At 36.5% G+C, this 27,691-nt stretch overlaps 1 protein-coding gene across 3 annotated transcripts; it reads right to left on the minus strand.

Annotated features, from left to right (window-relative positions):
• On the minus strand, positions 1 to 26,505 carry HEPACAM2 (HEPACAM family member 2). Of its 3 annotated transcripts, none has more exons than XM_064410218.1 (10): positions 23,428 to 23,544; positions 20,433 to 20,783; positions 19,350 to 19,634; positions 13,083 to 13,379; positions 10,101 to 10,226; positions 9,996 to 10,020; positions 9,836 to 9,873; positions 8,425 to 8,498; positions 6,201 to 6,313; positions 1 to 2,940 (listed from the first exon to the last, which is right to left on the minus strand). In XM_064410218.1, the coding sequence occupies exons 1-10, from the start codon at positions 23,429 to 23,431 to the stop codon at positions 2,931 to 2,933; spliced, it is 1,323 nt and encodes a 440-aa protein (XP_064266288.1). In that variant the 5' UTR covers positions 23,432 to 23,544; the 3' UTR covers positions 1 to 2,930. The 3 variants fall into 3 exon arrangements, with proteins under 3 accessions (XP_064266288.1, XP_064266280.1, XP_064266284.1); XM_064410210.1 differs by lacking the exon at positions 23,428 to 23,544 and adding an exon at positions 26,312 to 26,502 and having other exon boundaries at positions 5 to 2,940; XM_064410214.1 differs by lacking the exons at positions 1 to 2,940; positions 23,428 to 23,544 and adding an exon at positions 26,312 to 26,505 and having other exon boundaries at positions 6,197 to 6,313.
• Positions 26,506 to 27,691: the final 1,186 nt, after the last annotated feature.

Here is a 27,691-nt window from a genome sequence, read left to right on the forward strand (position 1 = left end):
TGGCTAAAGCCTCCACCAACAGGAATGGAGGAAAAAAATGAGATAGGATTTTAAAAATTCCTCCCTGTCCCATTTCACACTGCTTTCTCATGATCCCCATGTTATATTTCAGCTGCCCAGTGTATACACCATCAAGTAAATGGACACACACTCCATTGGTTTTGGCAAAATCTGGAATAGATTTTCCATTAATAAATAAAAGCTTATCAATCTCTTTTGAAATTTGTGGTAACAGTGAGAAAGAGGCAAGAGTACATTATGCAAAGGTTTTCTTTGTCATCCATTAAGCTCCTGTGACATTTCAGAATTGTTTTTCCCGTGTAGTGTATTGTTTTTATACCTCCACCAAATGGATTTCCCCACCATAAGTAGCTCAACACACTGTGCAAGTTCTGGAACAACAGTAAAGAATGAGCACAGTTTGAATAGGAATTTATGCCAGTGTATTTTTGGTTAACAGTCAGTAATACACAAGACACAATGAAACAAAAACAGATGAGAACAATATATTATAAACAGAAGATGACTTGCCTGTGTTTGCCCTCTGTCTGTTTCAATAACATATTCCTATTTGCAGAGCTGGTTCTGCTGCCATAACTAAAAGAATTATTTATGTAATTGTTTTTCTTTCTATAGTAAAATATATTTCCCTTCCAGTTGAGGTTTTTTTCTGTAAATTTTTGTTGTAAGTGGAGAGTAGGAATGGGACAGCCACAACTTGCATATAGGGCCTCTATGGGACATTCTACTTGCAACAGGTAGGTTTTTGTTTCTTATTTACAAACCTGATGATAGGTGTCCTTTCCAGTGAAAATGCATATACCCACAGAGCTTTTAGGCATTATGTGATGCATAAACAAAATTGTTTTATTAAATTTACAGTTATTTTACAGGCTCTTTGCAGAAGTTCAAAAGACTGTTAAGGTGAACTTAAGTATTAGACTACTGAAGTCATCTCACATTATTGATAAATGGCTTCATCCAAAACAGTTTTCCCCTGTTATTGAGACATGAGCACAGATTCTGAAACAAAATGTTTTGGGACCTTTAAAATGCACTTAAGCATGGGCTTAAGTGAGCTTAAAAGAATGTAGAATGGAACTGATGTTGACCTGAATTATTTTTTTTCTTTCCCCACAAAAGCTTAAAAAATGTAAACAATTGGCAGTTTTAAATACAGAGGGTCCAGAGGTGGAGAAAATTTCTCTTAATTTGTCTGCATTTCCTGCCCTGTGGCCTGCAGTGACATCCAATAGGGTAAGATGGAATGGTCTCAAGCACTTCACTAATCAGCATACTCCCTCCAGAGCAATTAAAATTATTGCTCCAGCAAGAAGAGGAGGAGAAAAGAGGGTGAAAATCAGGCTTTGCAAATCCCACAGAGCTGTCCTGATTTGAAACACACATGAAGTCAGTTTTGACTGAACAATGGAGGAATTTATGGGGAACTCTCTAAGCTTCTCAGTCTTTCAGAGTTCTGCACAAATGTTTCTACTTAGAACCTCTGCCTGATTCCTTCATGTCAGATGGCTATTTCTTAGGGAGCAAATCTGGTGACTATGTTATTTTTGAGATCATATCACTACTACTTGCATATTTGGGCTTCACATGCTGCCTCTGTGTAATACCAAGTCTTATTTTCCTCATATGCAGTGGTGCAGTTGTTTTATTCCTTTTTTTTTTCAGCCTCACAAGATCAGAATGCTGACTGAAAACCATGCTATTTTTTTCCTCATCTTTGAAAGATGGAGACAGGAAGAATATTTAGTAAATTTGGATTAGGGTGGTATTTTAAATAAGTGTAAATTATTTTTCTTAATACAGAGTGCTTTAAATAATATCATACAGCCTGTCTTAAAGGGTGGGCTCACTGTCTGCATTCTCATTAGTCACAGTAATGATTTTATGCATAATTAACTGTCCCTGAAGTAACTTTTTTCCCCCTGTAGATTAATTCAGTTCATATTTCCTCTTTTCCCTGACAATTAACTGACACCAACTAATAGCTGACCCTGTGGAAATAATAGTGAATTTTCCTGCAGGATTCAGTAGCCAGATAACAGAAACTTCTGGAAGAGTATTCTTCTATTTCCAAAGGGACTTGTAGCACACTGTTTAAACAGAGTAAGATTGGTTTCATTTGCACTGTAGAATTATTTTAATGTACAAATAGCCTGAACTTCCTGCAGCTTTTGGAAATAACTTGAATATTACTTACTCTCCTAGTCAATGAGAAACAGGCTCTTCAGCAGCAAATAGAAAACCATTTCAAATGCAAAGGAAACAGAATTTAATGAGAACACATTATTCTGAATAATATACATATGTACATTTTTGTAACTGCCTGACAAATCCATTTCTATGCTTGAAAATTATGTTACATTAAATGAATTAAAAGAATTACTTTATTCTTAACCCCAAATGTATTTTGCAATCAGACATACTGCATTTATTACTTTCCATTCCAGTATGGAGGTCTTCTGTTGTGAAAGTCAACCCAAATAAAAAAAACCCTTCTGTTTGATATTTTTTTGCTATTTTTAAAATAAAACAAGCATGGATGGCATCTTGGGCCTGGTTCCTTCTTGTGCTTCTGCTGATTGTTTTTTAAAAAAGTTGTAGGTTTTATAGTGCATTTTTAAGATAGCCCTTTGTCTTTTGTATTCACTGATAAGGAAAAAAAAAGAATTTAAATATCCCTATTTTCTGAGGAATTATTACTTAAAAAAAGAAAGAAAAAATTAAAAAATGGGCAATTTGGACCACTCCAAGAGAAGAGTTTTTCAGTCTGAAGAAAAATTGCTATTTCAAGACAAGATGGCATAAGCCTTTGCTACACTTGAAGTTGTTGGCATTTCCTTCAATACATTATAAAGAAGAAGAAGTAACTTTGTCATTTTCAGATCCTTTGATTTCCTCTTCCTGTATCGTCATATACATCTAGGAAAGAACATATACATAGATACATCTAACACTTGTCCACAATGCTGTTTTTTTTTTCTTTAAAAGAACTGTTGCAAACATGTAAGCAAACCAGCAGCTCTAAACAAAATTCTTCAGCCTGAATAAGATCTGTGGGGACAGATTTGCAACACTAATTTTTGACTGAATTTTTAGTATGCATAGTGAGTCTAGTTTTTAAAAGACAGCACAGGTTTGAGCCATAAATAACATAACGGCTAGTATGGCATCCTGCATTGCTGCTCTTTCTGTACAGATATTTCTGTATCATGTTGTATGATACAATATCATACAATATGATGATGTATATAGCTGTTAATATTGTATAACAATAATGTACCTGCTAAAGGGTGGTGGTGGTAACCATGGACTGAGCCAGTGCTGTCCACAGTACAACCCTGTGCTGAAATGCCTGGCAAGGCTTTGTATCCTTACTGCTTTAACAGCTGGCAGAGCAGAAATCTGTGAAATGGTTAACTATTGATATGAGAGAAACAGTATGGATGAGAGGAGAGGAAGGTGATGTAAAATTATCTTCATTTGGAGTGAAAGTGAAACCTAAGTTACAAACAGTTTTAGGTGGAACAGTTATGAACTGTCCATACTTATCTGTAAAAGCTGACTAAACCTCTCGCTCATTAGCTTTGACAGACATCATTGGATTTCTTCCATACATGGAAGAACCTTCCTGTTCAGTTTGTCAGAGAATTTATATTTAGTTAAAAAAAAGTCCAAGGGTGGGAAAATAATCAAACCAAAATGGCTTAAAAGAATCTGTTTAATGAAATACTGGAGTATGTGACAATCCTGTAACTGCCTGTAACTGTGGATGCCAGAGATGGAGCAGAACAGTTGCCTCAAAATCTGATTTTGTGTTTTCCATTTGATACTTTGGAAGTGCAGAAGAGGTGAGTCTGCAAAAGACTGCTGTGAAAAGCAACTAATGGAAGCATATGAATGTAAAAGTGCAAAGCCAGCTATCATCTCACCTTATGTTTTGACTGCAATTAAGTTATAAGCCTGTCAGTCCAAACCCAAGAGATATAAAGAATTTAATTATTTTCCAGTAGTCTTTCTACCTTTTAAGAGCTGGGGCACATAAACATTTTGTAATTGTTTAGATTGTCAAAGGCGTATGTGCATGTGTGGATGAAAGGATAAAAAGGCTGATAAAAACATGCTGAAAAGTGGAAAAAGCTATACCAGCTATGCCAGGTGTTAGGCACTGGCTAGTCTGCAAATCTGCTGGTACTGTCACTGGGATTTCTGAGAGCAAGAGAGAGAACACCAGCTAATTCTGGTGAAGATACATTCAAAGACAGGATTTGAAAGATTCTCAAAGTGTAAATCTGAGAATTAAGCATTGCTTTTGACTGATTTTTCTTTACATATTTATTTTAATAAATTTGTGAAATCACAGCAGTTCCATTTAGAAGAACTGGGAATAAGAATAAAATGATCACTTAACTAACAAATTTGTTTGGCTCTGAAATATCTGTTCTTTTGCTTTGTACAAAGAGAGATTCTTGCCACAGAGTGCAGGCAAGTTTTGTATCATTTTTCCTGTGAATATTGCTGATTGCTCTACAGATGACTGCATACTGAGTCTGTGGGATTCAACCACAAGTAATCATTACTTTGCTCTACAGGAGTTTGCAATCACTTTCCCAGCTTCATTCTCTGTTCTGTGGTGTTTTGTTTCTTCCTTATACTGAAATGGAAGCATCCTGCTGTAAGCACCAGTATTAGTCATCCTTATTTATTTATCACTCAGAGTGCTCCTTCTCAGCAGGTCAGGAATTGGAAAATTCATGAATGTGGTCTTTCTAATCTGAGTAGTTTGCCCAGTATCATGCTTAGCCGTTTTTGTGCTATTAGTGAAAATTTTTTCCTGTTTCCTTTTCAAAATATAAAATATGAAAAGAGCAGCAAAATTGGTTTATGCAAAAGAGTCCTTTACAACTACAGAATATGTTTTGCAAAGTTGAAGTTGAAATCTGAACTGTTACAGAGTTCAAGTTACCTTTTTGTTGTATTTATTCCTTTTTTCAGAGGGGTCATGTATCAGTGAGAAAGTTGAGAAGGAAGACATATAAGAGGAAGAGTAAGAAAATAAGTACTTTATGAATGGTATTTTTTACATCTGGCTTTAAAAATCTTAAGGTTCAAAATGAAAAATTCTGAGCAGAACAAAAACATCATTAGCAATTCAGTGTTGCTTTCTCACTGACCAGCTTGTTTTGACAAGCATGGCTGCATGTTTACATACATAACTTGGACACACAGTTGAAGACATAAACTAAGATATAATGACATTTTTTGTAGTGTAAGTACTGCATGCTAATACAGTCACATAAACATTGTGATTACTCAGCCAACTGATTAGCATATTGTTAAGGGTGTGTATTTTTCTTTTCAACTATATAAGAAACCAAACACATTAAAAAACCATGGAAAATGAGATATAATACACTTGTTACCAAATAAAGTCTTGTGTGCTGTTCTTAATTTTTAAGAAAGACTATATTCACAATAGATTTAAGGCAGCCATACAACAACTACAAAAAATTTAGTGTATTCACCCTTCTTATGCTACGAAGTGAGATACGGGAGGTGATTTGAACATAACCAGGTCTACAAGACATAAGCACAACGCTGCCTTCCTTTCTGTGGCCTTCCTGGTATTGAGCACAGCAAAAGTGTTTCTGTGGAGTTCCCAGCCAGGGTACCACACAACAAGAATTCTTTTGCTCTAGAGACACTGCTTTCTTAAGTAGTACTCTGTTAGTATTTCAGTGACTATTTTAACAACCACTGATTATTATTAAACCGACCAGTTTCAACATTGTAAAAATCCCCACTCTAACTCTACTTGCACATAGCTGAGTGGTCTGGAGGCTGTGCTACCAATTAAACTGCTTTGATTGAGTATTGAACCTATTCAGTAGGAAGTGCTGATGTTTCAGTGCCCTGTTAAATTAAGTGGGAATTTTAATTTGAAGCTGTGTTTGAAGATCTCACCTTTTGTTTTTTACACTTTAACAAAACTGGTGTAATGAAACAACAGACTGCAGCCTTGAGGAAAAGTAGGGGATTGGATAGGAAATGGTGGAGGAATTGAGGTAGCTTTTATCTTTCCTTCCATAATCCTCTCGGTGGACTCAAAAAATGTAAATTGCTCTGGATGAAAAGTATTTGTCTTCAAGCTACCATATGAGTGAACACAGTCTGTAACTTACTGTTGGTGGTCTTGCTCTGGCTGCTCAGGAATGTGCTGAATAACTTCATAAACCGTACTTAGCATATCCTGGCCTGCGACAAAGTCAGGGCCAGGAACAGAGTGGCTTGAAACCTAAAACCAACAAAGTGTATTCCTGCTGTAAGTACAAATATGAAAAGATTAAACAGAAATTAAACTGTTAATGCAACTTGTTATTTTTTAAACTTTTCATCAAAACTGTTTTTGTGGATTGAATGCATAATCTCTGCTAATTTAGATTTCATTTTGAGTAAGTTCTTGTCACATTAATAGTAAGGCAAGTATTAAATTCATTTAGCCCCTTAAAAGATTTAGGATGCAGCTTTTGCATTTAATACAGCAAATTCTTTATATTAAGGTACCACAAGTCAAGAAAGAAACAATTAATAAAGAGAAAAGCAGGAGAACAGACAGTAAAAAAGCAGTAAATATTCAGCACATGGGTTCAGCATAAAATTCCCACCAGCCTGTCAAAGAAAGAGAGATGCATGGAATTTCCATAAATCAAGTAATGTTGATTGTTCAGCGTGTTAAGTATATTAATTTCCTCTTATGTCATGACAACAGATTTACCTAGATTCTACATCTATGAGGAATTACCAGTCTTTCTGCCTATACCCAACCTCTAATTCTTTGTTATCTCCACTTTCTTATTTTCCCCTTTCTCTGCTGACTACAATGAATCAGTGGATCAAATGCTGACTTTACCTGCAATGCTATACATTTGAGTAGCTGAACATAAACGAGTGGAGTTTCTCCTGTTCCTTGAAAATTTACTGGAAATTATAGTAGATTTCATTGCTTGTACATCCATCCTGTCATTCTCGTCACTGCTTTATCCCTCCTGACCTACTAAGGCCCTGATCCTGCAAGATTGTGATATTGTGATATGATCAGCTTAACGGATATAGAAGGTTTGGGTTGGAAGATCATCCAGTTCCAACCCCTCTGCCATAGTCAGGGACATCTTTCACTAGACCAGGTTGCTCACAGTCCAGTCTGAGTCTGAGCACTCCCAGTGATGGGGCATCTGCAACTGAGGCAACTTGCACTTGCCTCGCCATCCTCACAAGGAAAGAATTTGTTTAATATAAATATATCCTCTTTCGTACAATATCATAGTAAGCTTAAGTAAGCTTAAGGCTGTAATGATCTAGGGCCCGATCTTTAAACTTAACAAGCCTCTTACTGGCACAAACTGTAAAAGAAGCAGTTCAGCTGCTCTGTTTTCTAAAAGTCTTTTATCTCTGCTGCTGTAAAAGTCTGTCCTCTCCACTAACATTTGCAGTAGCACTTTAGCACTATAAATGTGTATTTCAAACATCTAACTCCATCAGAGAAGATAAATTAATCTATGACTGTTTTTTGACATCATGTATTATGAGTACTAATCATAAGAACAAATTAGGTTATGACAATGTGACCCTGTCACCATGCTTTAATAGCTCTCCCTTACCTGACCAGACTGATGCTCTCCAAAGTTACAAGATTACATTGCTGGCAACTTTCCCTAGCAAAGGCAAATCTTTATTTTCTTTCCTCTCAGGTTTACCATTGTCCCTAAATTTTGTGGCCCTGTCTAATCTTTTTTTTTGGTCCTTTTACGTCATATCAGCATGGTCTCCAGCTGCTATGCAGTAATGTCAGCAAAGACAATGCAAGGAAGCAGTAAATGTTGCAGGATTTCTTTTCTGCTAGCAAAATTCCTATGCTTAACTCCTACCCTACAATGCACAAAACCAACCAAATAATTTTTGTGACATACAGCTGAGACTTTCCTCTTATTTACACTTTAAATAACCTCTGAGACTGTTCTGCACTGCCAGGGCTGAATGTTGCATGAGCAGAAATATTAGGGTCAAGGGAGAAAATGGCATCAAGCAATAGTAGGCTTGCCTGTGTGACACAAGTAGCTCAGTGCTACTCAACTACCCAACATGACTAATATTCTTTTAATATAGGGTAGTTGAATGGAGATTGCTGTCTTTAGAGCTTGGTTTTTCCTTACTTGACTATGTTGATTACGAAGTAATGAACTAGTAACACAGGAAAGAAAGAGCAAGTACTGGGTGAACAATAGCCATGAATATGATGTCACGCACACATCTGTAAAAAGCAACAGAAGCAAACCTACAGAAGGATTCTGGTACAGATATTTAGTATATCTAGAGAAAATTGGATGTTTATGATATAAAATCACATACCCTGGAGCCACTGGTAAGATCTGGAAATGTGATGAACTCATATATCCCAAAATCATCCAAAGCACTTTCATGTCCTAAAATTAGAACAAAGATTTAAAAAGAGATGTAATATGGACCTGGAAAATAATGACTGGCAAAGTATTTTGCCCTAATTTTTAAAACACCTGAATGCTGCTTGTGTGACCTGCTTTAGACCACTTCTCTGCCGAGCTCCAACTGGTGTGGAGCAAGGTAGGACAGCTACAGAGATGGTGTGCACGGTACCTGGTGATTTCCCATGCCTTATACCAAGTGAGGAGCCTCTTGCTAACCTCAGCAACAATTTTGATAGAGACATTCATACGCTCTATTTTGGAAGGCTAAAATGACCAATTTACTTTCATTTCCCATAGAAAAAAAGGCTGAATAAATAAACTCAACACATCCACAGTGTAGTGAAGTAAAACATCACCTGAATGTTTTACAATTCTGAGAAAAATAAAAGGGAACATGGTACATATAGATGCCACATTATTATTTGGGACTTCAGATACAGCTTGTATTTAGGTGTAGTTAGTCTACCCTCCCACTATCCAGGAGATGTGAGGCTCTGGTTGTCACCTGGGCACCATTCCACATCAAAGGTTGCAGCACTAAAAGCAATGATGAATTTCTATCCTTTGATATCACTTTGATGGACCCTCTGTGCTCAGGTGAATGTCCTACCTTCCTAAGCTTCATATACTTCCCTCTACTTGTGCATGTAGCAGTTTCTGGTCTGCTCTGATGCTTTTGCAGAAAGGAATGGGAATAAAAGTGATATCCTTCCAAAGGATGGCTGGTCTCTAGCATCTCCTGCACAGGATCAGCTGGGAAATATTGTGGAGGGAAAAGAGGCAGTAAAAAAACCCACTCTGGGCACCCACTCTGTGCCTGATAACACAGAGAAAGGCAGTACAGAATATGACAGAAGGTTATATATGTGTATATATATATATATATATATATGCAGTATATATGTATACTGCAATGTCATTAACCCATGATTTTGATAACAACTAATGCCATGAACATTTTCAGTTGTAATTCTCTCACGGTGTATCACCTCTTACTGCTATCCCAAAACAACACTGATTTAAGTCATATTGGTCACAACAGTGGAATACAGGTATTCCAATCCCAAAATACTGGGGTTAATAGGTAGAATTCAAGACAACAGTACATACTGCTATGAGCTCCAGACATGAGCTAAACCCATGCTGGCTTCTCATTTAGGTCTTATCTTAATTAAGCTATCATAGAGGTGTGCAACCCAACATAAAAACACACCTTTCTTACTTTCCTTTTATTTTTTTCCTGTATTTGTGATGCTATTTTTCTTTTTCAGGAATGGACTTTGACCTTATGCTAACACTTATTTCATTAGCATTACCTGAAAATGCCTGTGCCTTTCTGTAATCAGTCTCTGCCCTAGAAAACATAAACATATTTCTCAGTTTGACGTCATAAGCCAAGGAAAGAAAATTAATATGATAAAATGCAATTCTCTGGATGGAAAGTACTTTTAGATGTAAGATGAATTGTTTTTCTACCTGCTCTGTAGCTTCTGTTGTATCACTGAAAAGAAGAAAAAAAAATTATTCTTTTTGCTCCAAGGGTCCAAAAGAAGAATTGGACTGTGTTTAACTTTTACATACCTTTATGAGGCTGATATCTTTTCCATAGGAATAAAAAGGCCATAGCTAGGATCAAAAATAATGAAATTCCTGTTATTACTGCAAGAGAAGACAAAGATTTTCCTTTCTGGGCCAGCTTTTCCAACCCTGTGACAAAGAAGATGAGTACTGTATTTAGTTCCTTGTTCTTTACAATGTGCTACAGTGATACTGAAAAATGAATCTTTAAAAATTATTCTGAAACTAGTAAACCTGCACAGAGATACAAAACAGATGCAAAATTTGGGTCTTCCAAATGGGTAACATTTATTTTTCCCCACAGATATCCTGAACTGAAAAAAGCAATGATATGCATATCAGAAAAGACTTCAAAGCAGATTAGTGCCTAGAACTAAATGGAATTTAGTAAATGTAAGCCACAAATTACAGCATCAAAAAAAGAAAATGCATATTATAACTTGTGGTAAAGAGACTCTGAACTACCAAAAAAGAGGGTGAGAGAGCAACTCGTGCTAGATTGGAGGGAAATCCTCCTAGTAGTTGGGATATAAAGCAGGAGAAGACAAAACATCAATTTGACTTTTTGTAAAGATTTTTAGATCACTGACAGTCTGGTTATTTATCAAACCACATCTGAAACCAATACATTTTCACAGAATCACAGAGTCAGTTAGGCTGGAGAAGACCTCTAAGGCCATTAAGTATAACCTGTGACCAAAGACCAACATGGCACTAAGTTCTATGCCCAGTCTTTCCTTAAACACCTCCAAGGATGGAACCCCACCACGTTGTTTGTATTCACATCTAAATATATTCAAAATATTTCTTTCCTTTGTTCGAGTCTTTTGCTGGGATATGCATTAGCAGGACTTTTCCAGCAGGATTTTCTGATACAACACAGACACAAATTGCATATAATTACATACCCAGAAGCACACGGAAAATGGTTGTAATGATTTTGCAAAGAACAAGAATGTGAAAGTTAGGAAATGCCAGACATATTTGCTTGTGCACTGTTTCCTTCTTTTGCTCTGAATTGTGCAGAATTCATGTCATTAAAGGATAAGTCACAATCCATTTAGGTAAACTAATGTTGCATATTTGCTAGTGCCAGATTTACGACTACAATTAAAATGTGTATTATTTAGCTGGATGTGTTTCCAGTAATCAATGAACTCCTGTGCAGAGGCCTGCTTATATCTACTTACACCTCCATGTAATTCACTGGCATTGCACTGGCTACATGTGCAGTGGTTTTCATGAAGATTAAATATGAGGATTTCTAGACAGACGTGTCTTAAAGATATGGGAAAATAAATCACTGCAACTTCACAAATTTTTTTAATTTGTACTGCTTTCCTTAGGAAGAAAAAGCCCAAATGCTGGAGAATCAGATGAGTCCTTAAAATTGTTCCTTAAAGTGACTAATTTCAAATGTAGACTCAATAAATCGCATCTCCATAGATGTATCAGTGCAGAAAACAAAGACATGCTCTTTGCATGCATTTAACATATTCAAACTGACTAACCTTGAGAACTGACCAATGACTGGTGTACATGAGATACCTCATCTTAGAATCTTGGCTGAAAATGGGTAACAACTTAGTTCAACTATTGATATAATTGTAACTTATAAAAATTGTTTTCTAGATAATTTTTAGGATTAGTTAGGCAGTTGTCTATAGTGCCATATAGGTAGTTTCTGTCCCATGGGGAAGTTGTGTAAGGTCTTCTGAAACATCAGAATTCCTGTTGCTACTGTAAATGGGGTTTGCAGTATTTTGAATGCCATAGTCTATCCTCAGTATCTAGGATTATAGGAGTAAGGAAAAGGAATATGTACAATTTTCATAGTCTTTGCTTAGTATGTTTATTCACCTGCAGTGAGAATTTAGCCTGAGCAGCATTGCTGAGAATGAATTGTGTGTGAATTTATACCTCTTAGAACCAGTCAGTGCTGCTCTGCAAAGTGTAGCCTTGACATCTCCATTTAGTGCTATTTGAATAAACACTCATCAAAAAGAATACGGCTCCAGAGGGGAGAAAATATATTTTTCTATTTTTAAATACACAGGATAAAATGTTTTAATAAGATGTAAGTAAAATATTTGTAATTAGGAAATCTATTATTTTAAGTGAAACCAACTACGAAGCTGTGGAGTCTTCCCTCCTTTTTGGCCTTTCAAAGGAAATCCCAGTTGAATATCATATTTTACATGAACTTCCTGGAGAAAGGTCATGTTTATTTCTATAAACACATAGTTCTGGTTGCATTTTCTTTCACTAGTAACCACAATATTTAGTTTTTGAGTGCAATATTCTTACTATGAAATTGCAATTCATATTCTTCCCAGCATACTGAAAGCCCTGGATTCATGTTGAATCAGTAAGTAGCCTGAATCGTGGACATATCTTCTTGTTTACCAGACTAACAAATTTGTTAGCTCTTTGCTCAGCCTACGTGAAATTGCCTTCTTAAATTTTCTAACAGGCAATCTAGTCATTCTTGTTGAACATTAATAGCATATATTCCTTATCTAGAAATACTTGTACCCATCTGCATTGAGAAGAGACATCAGACTTCATTGATATCTTGTTCTTTGCTCTATGCTTCTGGAGATTTTCTGAAAAACTGCTTTGTTGCTATTAAACACAATCATGCAGGAGCTGAGGTTATACTGTAGGAGCTGAGGTTATACTGTAGGAGCAATGAAGGTATGTGTTCTTCAGAACCCACCAACCAACACAGAGATTCATAAATATGACAGGGAAATAATTTACATGAAAATTGTAATAAAATCACACAAAACTTCAGTGTCTTGGTGGGTTGTGTTCCAAGCTGTCATACAGCAAGTAAAACCTGTATCCCACAGAATGTCCAAAAGCCCCTTTACTATATTCTTAGCAAGACCTAAATTTCAATACATATTCTGAGAATGACTTCCTTTTTCTGAGGCATCCATGTAGATGTTACACTTTAAAACAATAATGCTACTTTCTTACCTACAGACATAACCACAACTGTGAAGTGAGTTTCATCTTGTTTTCCAGTCACATTGTTGAAAGCACAGCACATGTAATCCATTGTCTTCTGGGACACTTTATTAGATACAACTTCCAGATGGGGTCCATATTTGATTACTTGAGTGCTATTGTCATCCCTTTGAATCCATGAATAAGTATTTGGTGGATTTGAATCTGCTGAGCAGTCAAACAGTACAACTTCCCCCACGTCCACTGTAAACACTGCCCCTATGTTCAGACCTTTGTCTGATTTGACTCTAAGTCCATAAGGTCCATCTGCATTGGGGAAAAAGGAAATACAGTGAGAAAATGAAAATCAAAGTATATAATTAAAAATTAATCAGAAGTGTATATCTAAAGTTAGAATATTTAAGTTAGACTATCCTTTAGAATGGCTGGCATTCAGTCATTTCAGTGAAAAGGCTTTCAGCTCAATAACTGGCTCTGTGCTAGGCTTAGCTCAGGCTACACCCACTTAATACTGGTCTAATTGCTGTTTAAAGAAAAAGCATGGGTCTATGTATTTCTCAATATGATAAAAAGAATAAAAACTGAAATCAGTTTGATTTCTATGAAGTAAAGGAGCATGTCTTCTTCAGGAGCATACTTGATTTCTATTTCAATGCCAAACTTACTGGCATAAGTAATTTCCCTACAAATTTAAAAGTGAACAAATCGGCCTCATAACATTATCTTCACTGCAATAATTTACAATATAAAAATTATTCAGGGAACTAACTTACAGGTATAATATTGAGTGGGGTGTGCCTTAGATGAATTCAGAAAAATTTTTCCATAAATGACTACCAGAATAAGTTTGAAATTTTCCCCTATTTTAGTGGATTTGTATTACTAAATAATACTTTAAATTATTAAAAATCTGAAATACTTAAATAATTACTACTGTAATTACACTTTTTCAAAAGCAAGTTCTTGTGCTGAAGGTTGTTTTTCTGAATATAATTAGAAGAACCATATGTTGTTCTATAGTCATGTGTTCATTACTCAAAAAATTGAGCAGATGAGTATTTTTGGTGCAACCTGCACAGGAAAATGGGAAGGGAAACAATATACTTAAATATTATAAGAATATTTCTCATGCTGGTTTTACTAGAACATTTCAGATCATTGGGGCTTTTATATCTTTACATGTTAAAAGTATTGTTACAGTTATTTAAGTATAGAAATTTACATAGAGAATATAAAAATTGAAGTGTGCCTTATTAAATAACTTTTCTAGTTAAAAAAAAAAAACAAACCAAAAACCCAAAAACCAAAAAACCCCTAATCATTTTAATTTTGTTAATTACCTGAAGACTTGCATGAATAATCAAAAATGCACAGACCTAATGTGATAATATGACAGAGCAAAAGTAGAAAATATTAAGAGTGTCCTTTTGGTAGGATCCCTGAAGATCAGTAAAGCTGCCTCATACAGAAATGGTGTAGCACAAAACAGGCACAGTGCTGTGCCCACTCCAGACAGTGGAATCTAACAGTATTTCCACCTTCCTGTGGTTGATTGGAAGAATTAAGATAATGTAGCTGGGTGTGAAGGGGAAAATCCCTGCTACATGAAGCTGTACATTTGTATATTTCAGACTTTATTTCCCACCAGGAAATTCAGGACCATGTTAGAACATTCTCTAATATACACTTCTATTTACTGTTTGCCTTTTTTATGAGATTCATTTATTCTTCAAGAACACCTAAACCACCAGCACACAACACAAACCAGGCCATTTGTTTTGTGTGTCTCTGTGGTTTTTTCCATTTCTTCAGGCTTAGACAAGAGACTATAGACCACCATATATGACCTCAGTTCAGTCCACTTTTAAGTAAATGTCCATACTTCACAACTTAAACTTGTCAATCTTTTATTTTTCTCTCCTTATTTCCTAGTGGTAAGCTTTTTGGAGTCTCATTTTAAAGAATGGCCAACATCATGCACAATATTTACTTGGGAAATGGAATAGAAATTCACTTCAGCACGAATTAGTGCTGCTCCCACCTACATTGCAACAGCCACTCTGAAGAATCATGGCTTTTCTTTAAGTTATAGATGCTGGGCTACTTCCCCACAGGCTTTGCAGTGCCTGAGTCACTTGCTTTATTGTCTCCAGAGCCAGCTGACCCTGTAATGATGATTTGTATGAAGTACAGACCTACAGCACACTGTTTTGGCTTGGCTAGCCTCACTTGGGCTGCATGTTTCTGTGAAAGGGGAACTTTTCACAGGGGCTCACCTCTTATAGGTCTTTACTTCCCCTGTTTTCAGATCTGAAGGAAGAAGGGAGGTACTGGCCTTTGACATTTTTCCTAAATGAATTAAAGCCCCTTACAAACTATGTATATGCAGGAACATATTTTTTTCACTTTTCAGAGCAATTCAGTGGTTCTTCCTTCTTAGGAGAATTAGCTTTTATTTTTACAGGTAATATGACTTTGATATGTGTTAACAGAAATTATTGGTAAGAATAGCTGACTGGTTTCCATGCTCCACTGTAGCAGGTGATTTGCCACAGTCTGCAAAAGAATCATAACTGAGTTCTGCTTTTCTATCAGTGTCAGAACTGTGCAGCATAAAGAGATAACACTGAAAACTATATTTTGATGGAAGCTGCAAGTTGAAAGAAATCATTATACAAACACTGACACACACTGGCTGTGGAAGTAAGTTGGATAAAACCAGAGGGCTTATCTTAAGAAATAGCCAAATCTTGGCAAAATTGGAAAAGTGGCACTCCTGCTGAAGTCAACACAAGGATTGAATAACCCTTCTGCTTTGCCTGGAGTAGTATTTTGCCTCTCCTGGGCATAGTGTACATCAAGGTCCCTAAACAACGGGTAACTGACAGTTATACACAGCTTCAAGGGTGATTCTGAAAAGTAGGCAATTAACCATTTTCTCATTGGAACTAAGTATATTCTATCTTTTGAAGACTTGAGGAAGAAAAGCACACTTAGTCTGCTGAATAAGTACAACAGTGTCTGCTGCAGCCTACAGGACAGCAGCTTCTTCCAGTCTTGAAATAATTTGTTTCTGAGTCACACAACTGCAATGGCCATATTCCAGGCTGCATTAGCATAATAATTAATGGAGAAGCAGGATAATATTAATAAGACATGAATTAAAAACCACTTTTCATACTCAGTAACAACTCACAATGACAGCCTTCATGGATCCCTCAGCTCTATTTTCCCTTTCCAGTATTGTTCTCTACAGAAGACTGCCTCTTGTCTCAGTAAAACCCGTTAACTAAATGATGTGTAAAATAATAAATCAATCTTTCTGGGTAACAATTTACTGCTCCATGGGAATATTTCCAATTGCTCCCATCACTACGAGACTGTTACAGTTTCCAAGCAGATGGCAGGTATTTACTGTGAGCGACCTTTTCTTTATCACCTGCAGCAACTCCCCCACAGCAATGACATATGGCAGAGAGAGATCCCGGGGCCTGGCCTGGATTGTTATTGACAACTGGGAGCTAGGAAACAAAGTATTTCTGCAGGCAGAGGCTGAACCAAATTAGGTGACTTCATATAGCTCAGGAAGTAAGACCCCAACTCCCATCACTGACTTGGATATAGAGAATACCACAGGTATTTGCAGTCTTTCAGCAGTCGTTGTTTGCTCTTAATACCTTTTTTTCAGATTTTATATTATACACAAAGCAAACCCTCAGTTCTGATGAAGGACATTCATAAAATGCATATACAATAATATTTACCCACATGGAGAATAAGTGGATCTCAATTTTTGATAAAGCTGTATATCACAACCATTTAAACAGCAAAAGATTCAAGAAATGTGAACATTTAAGTAACTTTGAGATTTTAAAATTCTGGTAAACAGTTGGTCAAAAACAGGTTTCTAGTTTAGAACTTAGAAAGATTTTTCAAATTTACTGGAAAATGCATGTAGTTGAGTGGGGTAGAAGGGGGGAAGCAGTAGCAGAGCTGGGACTGAAGGGCAAACACGTTGTCAGAGCAAGTGTCCCAGACACCTGTGAGTGCCATCAGTGCTTTGGAGACAAACCCATGTGTAACAGGTCAGAAATTCAAATCTCACATGGCTGTGCAACAAACAGAGATGTCTGAAAGGTAGCAAGGGTGGCAGGTGTTTTTCTAGCCTGACCCGACTTCATTGCATGGGAAGGGGTGTCAGGCTGGATACAGTGTCCCAACTTCTGTAGGTATTCTTTGAAGACAGACATGTACAAGGCCAATTCACAGCTCATTAAAGTGGGAAATGCAGTAGAGGAGCTGCATTCATACACCTTCAGGTCTCATTCTTAGCACTTCAAGCACATAAGTGAGCTGAGATTGTGACAGGCATATAAAAATGCGCTACCTTGAGGAAAGAATGTGATTGATTTTTTTTTTTTAATTACAGTAATGATAAGTTAAAGCTCTATCAGTGCTGGTTATTTCCTTGTTTATAATGATTCCTCTGTCTAATGAGATGGAAGCTCAATTAATATTTGCCCCGCTTAGAACTCTGCAATTGCTTCTTTATCTTCAAGTCTGCACTGCTGTCAATTTTACAAGCTACACATAAGCTTATATCAGCTTATATTTAACAATGTCCTTATTAATCTTTGCTAATTGAGGCAGTCTTTTTCTCTTCTCCTGCTGCAGTGTAGAGACCCTCCCCCAGTACTTTAGATGCAAGTCATCCCCTTATCCAATGAATTCTTCCAAGTTATAATAAAAATCTCTGAACAACTAGCAGAATAGACAATCAGAAATGAAAGGAGATGAAAGGAGGAGGAAATATAGGAGATAGAGACATAAGAGATGTAGGTTCTGAATATGTTGGTAGTGCAAAAATAACAAGTTGAGCATGGGCTGCCTACCAGCTGCCAGAGCCTGGGGAAAGCAGGAATGAGCACCAGCCCTTGGCTGACAGGAATTCAGTTCCAGTCCTTGACGTGTTCCCTTCCATATCAGGCCACTGGATAAACTGGCTATATCTGAATAGGACTGGTGGCAAAGTAGGTCCTGGCTTTTCAAATTTCAGCTTTCCTCTGAGAAGGATAATTAGACCCCTGAGGACAGGAGGATTAGAGCATAGCAGGTGATATATGTGTAGCATGTGCCACTTGAAAACTGAGGAGGCACTGGGAATTCCTGACATAGACCAAAATGGGAAGGCTCTAAGATTTATTGTATAATTGTTGATGGTGATTAAATCAATCTTTTGTTTCCTCCAACTCAATCAGTTTCTCAGGTGCCTTCATTTCCAGTCAAAATATCTGGCTACCTTATGGTTTATTCTTCTGTCAAAAATGGTCTTTATGCAACTCTTCTTGCTCCCTCATGTTTCCCGTTTGATGTGGAATGCAATAACTTTCAGCTCTAATTTTGCCAAGCCTGACTGAGGTCTTTGTGTCTCTTCTTCATTCTGTCTTTCTTTCTTTCCAGTTCAAAATCAGCATTCTGGGATCTGCAGGGACTGCATGAAGTATTGCACATGTTATCTTCTGTGTGCCATTGGCACTCCCCTTGTTTCCTTGTTGGAAATCCATTTCCCACTCCCCTAGAATTAGTATGTCTTTCTCATGCCTGAAGTATGCTGTCAGTTCATAGATATCTTGTGATAGCTCAATCACCCTAGGGTCACTGCCTTTTCTAATAGATCTTGATCTTATCAGCAGAAGTTCATGTTTTTTGTTCTCTGAAAGGGCACACCCATTTATTTTTTTTACTGGCAAATCTCATCCCAGCTCTATTACTCTGTCAAAGTCATTCAATCCTCCTGTTTAATGTAATGAATGAACTTCATTGAGATACTCCCTATCTTCTTTCTGGTGTCATTAATGGAAGTATTAAAAAGGACTGGACTTCAAACGATCTTGAGGAAACCCACTACGATGAGTTGTTCAGCCTGGTACTTCCTGGTGCTTAGCTTTTTGATACTATTTGTGTCTTCATTTATAACAACATTTTCATGTATAATGATCTCATTATTCTTTCCTTTGAGTCACATCTGAAGATATCTGTGGAAATTTTGAAGTTTCTATTTGAATTCTGCAGTTGAGACTGCTCTTCAGAACTACAAAACACTGAACAATTTTATTATCCTGTCTTAAGTTAGAGCTATTACAAACAAGCTCATTTTTAATGCAAGCTCACATACAATGTTGACTCCACTGTTTTCTGCCTGTTTTCATATTTGGAGGCACCCCTTCCAGCAAAATAATTCATACAAAGATAATAATGAATATTTCATATACTCACAATATATGGTTGGTGCAATTATCTCACTTTCCATTGCACTGACAGGATTAGATACCAGACAGCTGTAATTCCCAATGTCTTCTTTTACTGCAGGAACAATTAGAAGTGTAGCATTGTTTGATGAAAAGATATAATTAGGGCCAGCATGAAGACGCTTCCCATTTTTCATCCACTGGTAAGCTACCCTTGTACCTCTATCCACAGTACATTTTAGGGTAATATTCCCTACATATTCCACTACTCCTGAAGATGGTTCAGTGTGTACAGTTGGCTTTGTGACTGGAACTGTAAAATAAAGAGATATGAAGAGTTGTTAAAGTGACAAGCCATTCTATTACAGTCTTCATGGCCAAGATGATTCAAATCATCATTCTTTCTGGAAATTTCTAATATTTCAAATTTTTTCTCTTAAATGCACTTAAAGGTTAAAAAAGAAGGCCATATTCTCAGGTGGTGACTGTAAAAATTGTTATGGGACATAAATAAAACCAGACTGCTTATATTACTGGTATTAGGATAAAGGCAGCAGTCATGTGTACCATGGCCTCTTGCCTCATATACAAATCACAGAAAAGAAAAGAGCACAAAGCATGACACTGCCCACCGTGTGTGACCTCAGCATGACTGCCCACAGCTTTGCACCACTGAAATCTGGGCAACCTGTCATGAGGATGTCTGCAGATTGGGATGGGCTTGGGAGTTAAATGGCTCCTCTTTGCTACAGGAGATAAAGTTATTCAGGGAATAAGACTATTTGAAATTCAATGCATGCTCATGATAGCACAGCAGAAACTTATGAAATCTTATTTTTTGTCTAATGTCTAATATAATATTAAATGTTTCTATGCCTTTTCAGTATTTATGATATAGAAACACCAATCAATATATTAATTTTCTTTAAAGATTACATATTTTAGTATTCCCTCCAGCAGCAGTAGGAAAAAACATAACTTAGTTGTTTGCATTTATTCATGTATGGTTGCATTAAATGAGACACCATTGTAACGGGATACTAAGAACCAGGACTTCAAGACTATTGTAATTCTATTTTTAAAATGAAGATACTATCTTTTACTTACTTACCATCAACAGCTACTTGAATCTTTTGACTTGCAGTTATGGTCCCATTTCCACGGACATTGACTTTTACAATGTAATTGCCCTCATCACTGAGATGCAATGGGTTAATCCTCAAAGATGCATTTGGTGGCATAAGGGTAAACTTGTGTTGGTATTCCAAGTCTGGAACTACTCTTTGATTTACAGAGCCAAGCAAGTATTTTGGATTACTTTGAGACCTCTCAAAAAGCCAAATTATCTGGATTTCAGAAGCTGTAGCACTGAAATTGTAGTCAACGGAAAGATGAAGTGGTTGCCCTTCAATACCATGGATGGTATGAGATGGTACTGTCAACTTTAAGGCAGAACAAATCCCTGCATAAAAATGAAAGAATAAACAAATAAACAAACCCAAAACACAAATGCAAACCCCAGAAAACTCAAATGAGAAATTCTTAGAGTGAAAAAAACTCACATTTTTTTACATGGTTATAACTCAGATTTTAAGTACGAAAGGGGCAAGAGCTCATTGACCTTGGTGCTGCATCTAACTACAGAGCTCTAGACTCATATTATACAAAAAAGCCAAAGGAAGGATCTTTCACTGTTGAAAGTTTGACAAAAATGAGATAATGTACATTTACCTTAATGTATAAAATATCTGCCCTTTAAAATATTTTGTATTTCTATGTCTTACACTGTCTAAGAGTCTTGGATTATAAACTCAGTTTTTAGGATTTTTTCTGGGTTGTTCAGCTGCAGAGGACTTCTTAGGTACTGTGCCAGTTATACTAAGAAATTGACTAAAAATCAGACAAGCACTATCATGAATTCTGACTAAAACTGTATATAATTGTTATTGCTGACTGCTCTGTACCTGTAAGACTAAATTCAAGAAACATTACAAAGCTTGCAAAATTCAAGTATTTAAATTAAACTTTTTTTAATTCCAGTCTTAGGAGATTGCCAGAATTAAGCCTTGCTGTTGACATGCACAAAAGTGAAATTTTCAGCCACATGATTAATTCTGTTTTCCAAGAATTCTGTCTCCATTACAATGCAAAAAGGCCACTCCTTGGTTAATCATTGTCTTTCTCATGCATTTTTAAAAATAATTTTTCCTTGTGCTGGCCTAAGACATATTTATAGAACACTATTAAAGCTTTAGTCTTGGAACTAAGTGATTGATTTTCACATTAACTTTTCCATAGCACTCATGAGAACAGCAATGATGTGAAGAATTTACATTAATGAACTGATCTTACAACACCATTTTTACTGATAGGACTTTAGAGATGAAGAATTTAAGCCCAGAGAAAATTAACAGCAAAAATACTGACTCATTTTGGATGATCAATTTGAAATATGAAGGATACGATTTTTCAAAATACATATAAAAACATTTTGGTATGTTAAAGATGTAACTCCAATTGACACTAGCTGCAGGTTTGATTGCTCAGATTTGTGTTCAAAACTGCTAAAAAGTACACTGCAAGTGGTAAAAAAAAAACCTAGGAAAAAAGCAACCTCTTATAAGTAAGAAATGTAAAAACTGATGTAAGTAGTCCATCTGCTACTGCATAAGAACACACTGGGACTGAGAACGCACTGCCCTGGATAACACACAACACTGTCACCATGCACCATCTATCCTTTTCCTGCTAATGATCATTTCTGGCTGGACTTGATGATGCTTGAGGTCCCTCAAACATGAGATTCTGTGGTTCTTGACAGGCTTCCAAATACCTGCAATGAAAAAGTAACTTCCCAGCTGATGTACATGGAATGCGTTTCTACCTGGAGAAGCTGGGTGGGTAGGGAAGAGCAGAAGGAGCAATGTATGAAAAATATGTGACTCTGCTCATTATTATAATGCAGAGTTAACTTTATTTCTTTAATGTCCTGCTTTCATATAATTATTCTTTATGACAGAAATTGTTAAAGATTCATTTATGTCCAATTTCCTAGGTTATGTGACAGAAAAAAAACCCCAATTCAGTAGCATAATGTGGTGTTTGTACATGTCTTTTGGGTTAGAATCATCACATTTCAGTGCACAGTTGTTTGCCATGAGGTAATGACAAAGTAAACTTGTTGGGGATGAGGGTGGGGACACAAAAAGGGAGTGGTGGTTACAGATGCAGCAGTAATTAATGTCAGAGGTACACTGGAGTGTGAGTGGACTGTCTCATGTGTAACCAGCAGGGCTGTACAGAATCTACCCCAAAAAAGTAATTTTGTGGCTGGCTTCCCTTTTCATAAAGCTGAGCAATATTACACTCAGCTAAAGATAGCTTACAGCTTTTCTGAGGGCATGGCAAGGAAGCCAAAGGAAAACACTGCAGAATACTAACGGGGGAATATACAAAAAGACAGTGAAATCCTTTGACAGAAAGTCTGGCACACCCCCATTAATGGGGCTAAGGAGGAACCAGACAGAAGACTTCAGGCTGCATGAACTTTAATTTGCAAAGGACTGGCTGGGGTTCAGATGAGATAGAAGGAGAACAGGGTAAAAAAAAAAGGAAGAGTGTAGAAAAAATTTGGAGTGGCTTAATTGGAGGATACATACTAAAGAGATGTTTACATGCTTAACTTTCCAGATGAAAAACCTAAACCAGATGACGCACATCAAATTGAAACCTGCTCCCCTTTTTAACAGTATTTGTAGCCTGCTATTCTTGCAATTTTCTAACACAACTCTTCAAGGCTTGATAGACTCTGGTTAACAGGACATTAAGTATTTTTTTGGTTATTCTAACACTTCTCAGATGTTAATATACTCCCTGACAACATTACAGTACAAATCAGATTTAAAGTCCTGTTGTCCACTTGAAAAAGAGAATAACTCCTCAGTAGAATCCTTCATGAAATATCTCATGTTAGAGGTCTATATAGGTTTAATATAACCTACTAATCACATAACCACTCATTTCAATTTTTAGATCAACTGGACTAAAGTCAAACATTTCTCAAACACAGAGAGATCTGTAATTAAAAGATCTGTCCATATACTTACTCATTCTTTATGTAGGATGCTGTTCAATTTTTGAGTTTGTTTAGCTGTCAATAGATGATTGTGCTGCTGGACAACATGCCAGTAACAGAAGTAGTGCAATCATAAAAATAGGGAAAACAAAATATGGAAAACAAATAATATTTCTCACACATCTGTTTGTACAAAAACTTAGCACAACTAAGCAGGTCTTGAGAGGACCAGGATGACTGGGACCACCAGTATGGAAGGTAACAGCCTAACAGAGTAATGAAAACAGAATCAGGGCTGGAAAACGTACTTCAGTAGCAGCTAAAAACTGTTGGAATAGAAACTGCAAATAAACTTTGTTCCACTTGATTTACAGGGAAAATTGGCTCTGTGTAGTGTCTTGGAAAGACATTTTGATCTGCAATTGAGGAAATTATTCTAGTTGCAACTAGAGGTGGTGAGGGCAGAAACGCCATTTTCCCCTCACCCTCTTCAGGAGTGGCTTTGGATAACTCCAGTTCTTGTTGCTCTCTGTGGGTTTGCTGGGGTGATTTTGTGGAGTGCAAACATTCCATAGGAGCTTCCCCATGGCTGGTATGGCAAGGGAGAAGGCAGATTGAGACTGGGGCAAGTTATTAGACAACAGTGTTCTATCAAAGGCAAGGGGTTTACAGGAGCAGTGATGGAAATATTCCAGTCTTAGCAGAGATCATGTCTTTTACAGTCTGGAATATCCTTTATTGAGAGGGCTATCCTCTTCATCAGAAGTGTTGTCAGGCATTAGAATGGGGCACCCAGGGAGGTGGCAGAGTCATCCTCCCTAGGGATACTTCCAAGATGTGTAGATGTGGCACTCAGGACCATGCTTTAATGGAGGAATTTGCAGTGTTAGGTTTATGGCTGGACTTGATGCTCTTTAGGGTCTTCCCCAGCCTAAAGGGTTCCATGATTCACTTCTATTAGACTAATCTTGATATTTAATTTAAACTGGAGACTGTTATCACTAATCCTTGAATTACAGTTAATAGCAAAATCAAGCCAATGTGTCAAACTAAATTCATATTTTTCAGGCCCAAATTCCATAAAATTCAAGCCTATCCCTACTGCTTCACAAATATAATACACTTTTTTCCCAAGATGATGAAATTCCAAGACCTAACTTTTGTATAATGATTCTAAGGGCTGTACCACAACGACCTCCATTTGGAGCTCAGTGATCTGTGCTTTGCTTCCATTTCACATTGCTGTCACCAGTATTAGCAAGCACAACAGAATTGTTGTTGACATAAAACAAGGGCTGCAGTTTTAGTTTAAATAAAAAACTATGACATAATTTTTGAGTTTATGGCATAAACTGAAACCTGCTTAGCAAGATTTTAGCATTCTCTGAATTTAACATGCACATCTCCTTGTCAAAGTGAGTTTGGATTCTCAACTGCTTTTCACCAGTCTGTTCATTTAGCCATTCAACTCTCCTGAACTTGATGCAAAATGTCACTAGATCACTGATTTTTTTTTTCCTTTTTTACAAGTATGATCATTTATGGAACAAAAAACCCCAAACAACGCAGATGTAATGGTCCAGGAAAGCTGCAATTTCTATACTTCCATTTATGTAATGGAAAACTTGAGAGTATTCTTCCCTGGATTGGGATTTTTTTGCCCAAGAAAAAGTCCCACTGAGCTTTGTTATAGGATTTAATTTTATCTGCTGAGGTCAATGCCTTTAGTGGCCTTTGTGTTATGTCTCCATTGTAGCTGATTATCATCATGATATGAAGTATGGGCAGCACACTTCCTTTACTAGAAAATGTGTATATCTGGGTAAGGATATAAGACTTCATGGTGAATAAACCTGTACTCTAAGCACTCTGCTTGCATGACTATAACTCTTGTAGGATTTTAATGAAAAATATCCAATAAAGTGGTAAAGCAGATAAAGCACAAAATCACTACTCTTTATCAATCAAATATTTTTCATTTTTAAAGAAGAGATCCAATCATCATCATATAAAACATCAATCATTATGAGCCAAAAGTCTTGAAAAAGTATTGATCTCAAAATCAAGGAAACTAGGTGACCCTATAATAAGCTAGAACTACGAAGTTCACAAAGATAAAAGTAAAGTTGTTTCTATACATGAAGGATTAGAGGATGCACTATGTTTGTAATATTATACATTTCCTCTGTTGACATTTACAAAAACAATTAAATATAGAGAAGGTAATTACAGTAGTTTGCAGAAATAAGCTTATCTAACATTTGATCACAGGATATTTCTGTCAAAGTACGTAGAACATCTATTTTTTATTCATTGCATGGATAAAAAAAAACAGACTTACAAAAAACTGCACCCAGACACCAAACAAATTCAGTATTAATTGGGAGATATTCTTCAGCTGACTAAAAGCTTAATTTAGTTTCAATACCAATTACATTTAGATGTTACAAAAACTAATAAATAATAAACTAATTAACAATAAAGAAGTGAAAAATAATGTATCAGTGCTGTCTCAAATTTTTAAACAAGTGCGTAACAGCTTCTGTATAATCTTTGGTTTAGAACTTGTCCAGCCTTACTGGTTAAAAAGAATGCACAATGTGTATGTTACTCAATAAAATGTAATAGTATTTATTTTATCAATAACTACGTTTTACATGTAGATTATGCACATTTAATCAATGCCAAGTTTTACAGAGATTGTATATAGCACCCATTTTTGTTCAGCTGCTAAAACTTTAGTTTCACTTATAAAACAAGGTGCCACTACCTGATGAAAAGCTTTTAGGCTACCTTCTTGAAATGAAACACCTAACAATGCAACAGAAATACCTTTAAATTTATAAAGATAAATCTTATAGAACCAATTCACATTTCCACAATGACAATCAAATATAATTCATACTGTCTCTTACCTACAAGCAGAAAATATATTTTGCACTGTAAGTCCCAAAAGAAGTTGGCTAAAGGACTCCATGAAAGCATCCTGTCCCACACAAAGGCCACCTTCTCAGCACTAAGCCAGGGCTTGGACCTGCAGCTGCTGGTTTATTTGCTAGGGAAATCAGCAATGAGTTAACAGGTCCTATCCTGTCCCCTGCCTTATGTGATTTGAATATGTGTATACAAAGAACAAAGGGAGTGGAGCACCTGTTAGATGAGGACCCATCTTCATTGCCTCTGACTTTATCATAACCCATCCCCAGCAGTCACAGCAAATATGACACAGAATGTAATAAATGGGGCACACAATACAAAGTACATTTAATTAATAGAAGTAAGTAAACGCACCAAGTGAACAGGTTATACAGTCATTAACTTCCTTTAGTTACAGTTTCATAAAAATACTGTGATGTTACATGCATATTTCAAACTAAAATTAGTATTCAGAATATTTTTTCAGAACTTTTCTGACAGCCTCTCATTTTCTGTTGCAAAAAACCCCCATAAAACAGCTGTTAAAGAGCCTTTCTATTTTTTTCTTAGCACTTTCAAGCCCATAACTTTTCTGTATTTTTTCTTTAACATAAGTATAACTCAGCAAAGAATTAACTCCCTTTCTTTAAACAACATGTGATGTCGAGTGCCTATGACACATCTTTGAAATGAAAATCCTATGGCTAGAGTGGAGAGCTTCCTTCAGTTGTTAACTGCTGATTATTGTTTCTTCTCCATTAACTTACATCAGTTTTAAATTAATATTAATGTAGGATTTGGATTTTGTCCAAAGCTGTCATTCACCATAAAAATCAGCATCAAACTGGACAAACCCTCCCAGAGCTGTGCAGTAACAGTTTGCAACAGCAAATATTAGCAGTGACAGAGATGGTTTGTCCATACAAAACCACACAGTATTTTTCACTAAACAGACTTAGACAGACTATTATGGTTTAACAAACATTAGGCTAGATTTTATTCTGCTTTGTGCAGGAGCAACTTGTAGGAAGGAATTGCCTCCCTCTCACTGTGTGCTAGGAGCAGGGGTCCAGCAAGGTGCTAAGCCCCCATCAGGAGCAATGAGCACTCAAGTTTTACCTTAGTTAAAGAGAGGTGAAAACACCCAGATGCTTCCAGGTCCAATATAAGAAACACAAGAGTTATTACAGATTAATAAAGCAGAAGTACAGTGATCCCACCAGAAATAATATCACAACCTGACTTATGTCAGGAGATGAAGAGGGTATTTCACATATTCCCAAAAGCTTTCTGACTCCATTGTCCTGCCCACCTGAATGTTGTTGTCTGGAAGCTGCTTAATCCACCTAACTGTAGGCTTGATATGTCAAATTGCAACC

The sequence above is a fragment of the Passer domesticus genome, chromosome 1 (genome assembly GCF_036417665.1).
Source record: "Passer domesticus isolate bPasDom1 chromosome 1, bPasDom1.hap1, whole genome shotgun sequence".
NCBI lineage: Eukaryota > Metazoa > Chordata > Aves > Passeriformes > Passeridae > Passer > Passer domesticus.

Excerpts from the sequence above, each read along its gene's own strand:
- HEPACAM2 (XM_064410210.1), bottom strand. The coding sequence starts at position 26,381 with ATGCTTTCATGGAGTCCTTTAGCCAACTTCTTTTGGGACTTACAGTGC. Across the intron at positions 10,021-10,100 it reads AAGATATCAGCCTCATAAAG|TGATACAACAGAAGCTACAG; the intron begins GTATGTAAAAGT and ends TCTTCTTTTCAG. Across the intron at positions 8,499-9,835 it reads AAAGGCACAGGCATTTTCAG|GACATGAAAGTGCTTTGGAT; the intron begins GTAATGCTAATG and ends TTCTAATTTTAG.